Below are 6,603 nucleotides of genomic sequence, written 5' to 3'. Positions count from 1 at the left end.
GACTTACGTTGTTATAGACACCACATTCATATTTTCTCCCTTTCTGTATCACTGTACATATATGCCTTGTTCTATTTGATGGGGTACCTTTCATTGCTGCGACAGAAATCTTTTATCATCTATTTTGTCTCCCACAAAACGACTTGTAGGGGTCTGCCTGTCGCGAACTCTGGAGAACTTCTCTCTATTATATATACATACATACATATGAACCTAGCAGGTAACAGCTAACCTTCAGACACTATTTTAGACCCCCATTATGTCTACCATCTAACTGGTTGGTATTGGCACAATTTGTCTCTTGCTCTATCACGCCAATATGCAAAGAAAATGGATGTTAAAGGATGATGATAACGATGATGATGAAAACACAACAAAGACAAAAGCAATGTCACTTAAAACTTTTATTCATTATTCCCATTCCTTTAATCTCTCAGAACAAATTTCTCAAAAATCCAGCACAATCATCCTCAGAAATCAAAGTCATTGCTGTGTTGATATATTTAATTACATACATGATATTAAGGTTGATTTTCATGAATCTCATATTGATATTGATGAAACTGAAGTTGATAACATCAAGCTTGAAGAGGAATAAACCCTGTCTTTTAGCAGACAAAATATTCATAACCGTTGTTTTTTGTAATAAATTTTGATATTGATACTGTCACACCTATGTATGAATATTCAGATGTTTACTTAAGTGGCCTTTTCGAAAGAATGACTCGCTACAGAAATCACAATGATATGGCTTCTCTCCTGTATGAATGCGCTTGTGTCTGGTTAAATTGCCACTTTCAGAGAATGATTCACCACAGATATCACAATGATATGGCTTCTCTCCTGTATGAATACGTTTGTGCCCAATTAAAGTAGAATTCTGGGAAAATGATTTACCACATATATCACACTGATATGGTTTTTCCCCAGTATGAATAAGTTTGTGACCAGTCAAATAACTATTTCTGGAGAATGATTTACCACAGATATCACAATGATATGGCTTCTCTCCTGTATGAATACGTTTGTGACCATTTAAAGTGCTATGTCCAGAAAATGCTTTACCGCAAATATCACAATGATATGGCTTCTCTCCTGTATGTGTAAGGTTGTGTTTAGTTAAGTCACCACCTGCAGAGAATGATTTACCGCATATATTACAATGAAATGGCTTCTCACCTGTATGAGTACGTTTGTGACTAATCAAGTCACCACTTTGAGAAAATGATTTACCACAGATATCACACCAATGTGGCTTTTCCCCTGTATGAATAAATTTGTGACGGGTTAAAGTGCTCTTTTCAGAAAATGATTTACCACAGATATCACACTGATATGGTTTTTCACCAGTATGCTTACGTTTGTGCCTACTCAAATGACCATTTCTAGAGAATGACTTACCACAGATGTCACAATGATATGGCTTCTCTCCTGTATGAACCCGTTTGTGACGAGCCAAAAGACTATTGTGAGAAAATGATTTACCACAGATATCACAGTGATATGGCTTCTCTCTTCTATCAGTGATTTTTGGTTTAGTTAAATTATTCATTATGAGAGAATAATTTTTTATACATATCACAAGGATAGTGTCTTTTTAATTTATATGAACGTTTGCATTCAAATGCGTCAGAGAATAATTAAATGTTATGTTTCTTTCATCAGTGATCTTACTTAATATCTAAAACAGAAGATATAAATTGGTTAACTCTTTTGTAAAGTTACCCAAACTTAACCTGTAAATTCATCATCATCTCTACATTCCAGACAAAGAAATGTTGCTGTTAATTGCATTGTCCAGAAGAAATTTTTTCCCATTATTCGTCAAAGATTTCATTTATATAAAGAGTTTGATGCATTGATGATTGTGGCTTATAAATATATCGTCTTCCTTTAATCGATGAAAGTCAATAAAAATATCAGAGGCACATCTGAATGAAGAAGTTTCTTTTGCATCAACACGGAATGATATTCTGAAATAGGAAAAAAGGCAGTAAGACTATAGTTAAATGACATAATAATTGAACATTGCAAATATTACACCAACACTTTTATCCATATAATTTGTATGTCTGCATGGGTCAGAATCCATTGAGACATTGTAACTTTTACAACATTCTATATATAGATGAATCGGTTCTACATTTCTTTAATAATTTATCTCTTTCTCTCTTTTTTCTTTCTTTTCTTTTCTTTCACCTGTGAAGTGGCATGGCTTAGTGGTTAAGGTGTTTGACTCACGATTGTAAAATTGTGAGTTCGATACACACTGGCGCATCGAGTCTCCAAGCTATTTTATTTCACTTTGCATCAGTCCACTCAGGGAGGAAAAATGAATTTAACCTGTAATTCAAAGGGCTAGTTTTCTCACACTGTGTCATGCCATATCTCCCTGATGACTATGTTAAGAGTCAACATGTCATCTGTGGAGTACTCAGCCATTTGCATGTTAATTCCAGGCTTTGGTCGGCCCGAGACAATAGTAGAAGACATTTGCCCAAGGTGCCACGCAGTGGGACTGAACCCAGAACCATGTGGTTGGTAAGCAAGCTACTTACCACACAGCCGCTCCTACGCCTTATATTTAAGTTTGCTACATATTCTATCAAGTCCATTTGCCCTACCACTAAGTCACACAAATATAAACAGACTAACACCCATAGTTGAGCGCTGTGTGTTGGAGAAGAGGACAAACATACACATAATTGTATAAATGATATACTTTACATGTACCAAATACCCTCACAAGGCTTCAGTTGGCCCAGGGCAAAACATTTGCCTGAAAGCATCTACATGGTTCAATATCCTTAATTTGATATTTCAGAAATATTTGGCTGCTATTTCCAGCAGTTTCTGTAACCTGTGTAAAAGTTCCTCTACTGAACAAGGTCATCACTATTGTCATCATTTTAACAAACACTTTTCTATTCTAGGCTTGAATGGGTGAGATGGATCATATTGATGCAGATAATATAATATATATATGTACGTATGTTTGCATGTATGTATATACGAATATATGTTACCTGTTGTCCTTTATATATGTATGCATACATACATATATAAAATTTATTAATAAGGGTAGAAATTGATATTAATCAATTAAAACCAGTGGTCTAGCATATTTAAAAACATCCAAAGATTAAAATTATATTACATACAAAAATAAGAGGAATGACCAGCAAAAGTGGACTCCTATATGCTAGAAATAGATGCCGAATCATCTAACCACGAAGAATATGTTCTCAATAAAAATTTAGCGAGACAACAAATTTTTACTAAGAACATATTCTTCGTGGTTAGATGATTCGGCATCTATTTCTAGCATATAGGAGTCCACTTTTGCTGGTCGTTCCTCTTATTTTTGTATACATACATATATATTTATGTATATAAAGCACACAGCCCACATTGTAAACTGGTTAGGGTTAGGAAGGGCATACAACCAAAAGGAAAAAAAAAAAAAAAACCAGCTGAATCAGACTGGAACAAGTGCAGCACTATGGCTTTCCAGCTCATGTCACACTGTCCTGCCCATGCCAGCATGGAAAAAATTGTTACAAGGTGACGATGATGATGATGAAAACACAACAAAGACAATATCAATGGCAGCTTAACCTTTTATTCTTTATTCTCCCATCACAAATTCCTCAAAAATCCAGCACAATCATCTCTAGAAACCAAAGTTAGTTTAGTGTTGATCTATTTCCATATACGATTTACCACAAACATCACATCGATATGGCTTCTCTTCTCTCTGAATGCATTTGTGTTTAGTTAAGTCTCTTCCTTCAGTGAATGATTTACAACAAACATCACAACGATATGGCTTCTCTCCTGTATCAGAGTTTTTTTGGTTTAGTTAAATTATTCATTATGAGAGAATAATATACACGTTATTCAGGTTGATATTCATGAATTTGATGTTGATATTGAAGAAATTGAAGTTGATAATGTCAAATTTGAAAAGGAAAAAAAAACTATGCCATAATTGTTGTCATGTAATAAATTATAATATTCATATGGTTAAACTCGTGTGTGGATCCTCATATGTATAATTAAGTGGCGTTTTTGAGAGAATGACTTACCACAGGTATCACAATGATATGGCTTACCACCTGTATGAATACGTTTGTGTACTGATAACTCACTGCTCTGACAAAATGATTTACCACAGATATCACAATAATATGGCTTCTCACCTGTATGAATACGTTTGTGTGATTTCAAGTGACCAGATTCAGAAAATAATTTACCACAGGTATCACACTGATATGGTTTTTCCCCAGTATGAATACGTTTGTGATTAGTCAAATTACTATTTTCAGAAAATGATTTACCACAGATATCACAATGATATGGCTTCTCTCCTGTGTGTATACGTTTGTGACTAGATAAAGTGCTATTTTCAGAAAATGATTTACCACAGATATCACACTGATATGGTTTTTCCCCAGTATGAGTACGTTTGTGCCTGGTCAAGTGACTATTAGAAGACAATGATTTACCACAAATATCACAGTCATATGGTTTTTCCCCAGTATGAATACGTATGTGACTAGTCAAGTGACTACTACGGGAGAATGATTTGCCACAGGTATTGCAATGATATGGCTTCTCTCCTGTATGTGTACGTACGTGACTGGTCAAGTGACCACTTTGAGAGAATGATTTACCACAAACATCACATCGATATGGCTTCTCTTCTCTCTGAATGCACTTGTGTTTAGTTAAGTCTCTTTCTTCAGTGAATGATTTACAACAAACATCACAATGATATGGCTTCTCCCCTGTATCAGAGGTTTTGGGTTTAGTTAAATTATTCATTATGAGAGAATAATTTGTCGTACATGTTATGTTACAATGATATTATTTTTCTCATTTCTATGAATATATTTGTGTTGCTATTTTCAGAGTATAATTTAATGCTATGCTTCTTTCATCTGTGATTTCGCTTGATATCCAAAACAGCAGATGAAAACTGTCAACTCTTTTGTAAAGTTATCCAAGTTTAATTAACCTGTAAAACAATCATCTCTTCTATATTCCAGACAGCGAAGACAAGAAAATATTGCTGTTAATTCCAACATCCAGAAGAAATATTTTGCTGTTTCTTTTCACAGATTTCATTTACATAAACACTTTGATGTATTGATGAAAGCTCCTTATAAATATATCGTCTTCCTTTAGTTAATGAAAGTTAATAAAAATATCAGAGGCACATCTGAATGAAGAAATTTCTTTTATGTGAACAGGATGTAATATTCTGAAACAGGAAAAGAAGCATTAAGATGAAGAGGATAGTTAAAAGACACAGTAATTCAAAATTCAAAAGTCGATCTCGGCGGAATTTGAACTCAGAACGTAGCTGCAGACGAAATACCGCTAAGCATTTCGCCCAGCGTGCTAACGTTTCTGCCAGCTCGAGTTCACATAATTCTATTATATACTGGGAAAATCGTTGGCATGCCGGACAAAATACTTAACAGCATTTTAATCCGAGGTTCACTTTGCCTTTCATCCTTTCGAAGTAAATAAAATAAAAAGCACTGCAGCACTGGGGGGGGGGGGTCCATGGAATCGACTTACGCCCTCCCATTAAATTTCAGGAATTGTGCCTAAATTTAAAAAGGTCATCATCGTCGTTGTTGTCGTTGTTATTTTATTCACCTCGAAAGGAATTAAAGGCTAAGTCTACTTTGGCCTAAAGTCCTAAGTTCAAGTCCGGCCAAGAGCGACTTTGCCTTTCATGTATGTCGCAAAATACTGTGTTCTGTGTAACCGACTTCTCTCGCTCATCTCAAAAATCGCTGGTCCACGTCAGCATAACTATAATTATTATTATAACCGTAAAGTAAATCTTTGTCAACTTGCAGTTTTATCAGTGTCTCATTAACAAGAGGACAACATTAACTAAGGCAAAAGAAAGCCAATTAATGTGGTATTATTCAATCGGTTTCCTTTTGACGAATTAATTACGCCACTTCACACTCATTTTACAAGTTAATTTCCTTTATATCACATGTAACAGTCAATCATAGGTTTCCATAAACAAGAGATCGATATTTCAGTTTGGAAGTTGTTATTTAAGACGAGGAAATGTATTTTCCTGATGTTATGTTTTCGTTACGAAATAATTACTCTAACATCGAGAGGTTCACGTAATTCTATTATTTACATTATTATTAGTAGTATTATTATCACCATAACAGCCTTAAAGTAAATCTTTGTCAACTTACCGTATTCAGATATAAACAACGAGTCAGTGCTCGATAATTAATTACACTAATTAATAATCGAGTTGGACCCAAGACCGAAGAGTTGTAGAAGTTCTTTCCCTTCGTATAATTGCATTTCTTCAATCCTCCAATAGATGGCACTACTAACTGATTCTGTCAAAAACTACTCTTTTACTTGTTTCAGTCATTTGACTGCGGCCATGCTGGAGCGCCGCCTTAAGTAGAGAAAATCGACCCCAGGACTTATTCTTTGTAAGACTAGTACTTATTCTATCGGTCTCTTTTTGCCGAACCGCTATAATTACAGGGACATAAACACACCAGCATCGGTTGTCAAGCGTTTCTGGGGGGGACAAAGACAGAT

The 6,603-nt window shown here is 34.9% G+C and overlaps 1 protein-coding gene across 2 annotated transcripts; it reads right to left on the bottom strand.

Moving 5' to 3' along the window:
* Positions 1–386: 386 nt before the first annotated feature.
* On the bottom strand, positions 387–6,387 carry LOC106880337 (uncharacterized). Of its 2 annotated transcripts, XM_089345120.1 has the most exons (3): positions 6,240–6,387; positions 4,116–5,266; positions 387–1,512 (listed from the first exon to the last, which is right to left on the bottom strand). In XM_089345120.1, the coding sequence occupies exons 2-3, from the start codon at positions 4,825–4,827 to the stop codon at positions 674–676; spliced, it is 1,551 nt and encodes a 516-aa protein (XP_089201246.1). In that variant the 5' UTR covers positions 4,828–5,266; positions 6,240–6,387; the 3' UTR covers positions 387–673. The 2 variants fall into 2 exon arrangements, with proteins under 2 accessions (XP_089201246.1, XP_089201245.1); XM_089345119.1 differs by lacking the exon at positions 4,116–5,266 and having other exon boundaries at positions 387–1,973.
* Positions 6,388–6,603: the final 216 nt, after the last annotated feature.

Source organism: Octopus bimaculoides, chromosome 29 (genome assembly GCF_046866305.1).
Source record: "Octopus bimaculoides isolate indiv1 chromosome 29, ASM4686630v1, whole genome shotgun sequence".
Classification (NCBI taxonomy): Eukaryota; Metazoa; Mollusca; class Cephalopoda; order Octopoda; family Octopodidae; genus Octopus; species Octopus bimaculoides.
The sequence above is the reverse complement of the archived record's forward strand: the minus strand, read 5'-3'. Positions and strand labels throughout refer to the sequence as shown.

Excerpts from the sequence above, each read along its gene's own strand:
- LOC106880337 (XM_089345120.1), bottom strand. The coding sequence starts at position 4,827 with ATGAATAATTTAACTAAACCCAAAACCTCTGATACAGGGGAGAAGCCA. Across the intron at positions 1,513-4,115 it reads CAAACGTATTCATACAGGTG|AGAAGCCATATCACTGTGAT; the intron begins GTAAGCCATATC and ends CTGATAGAAGAG.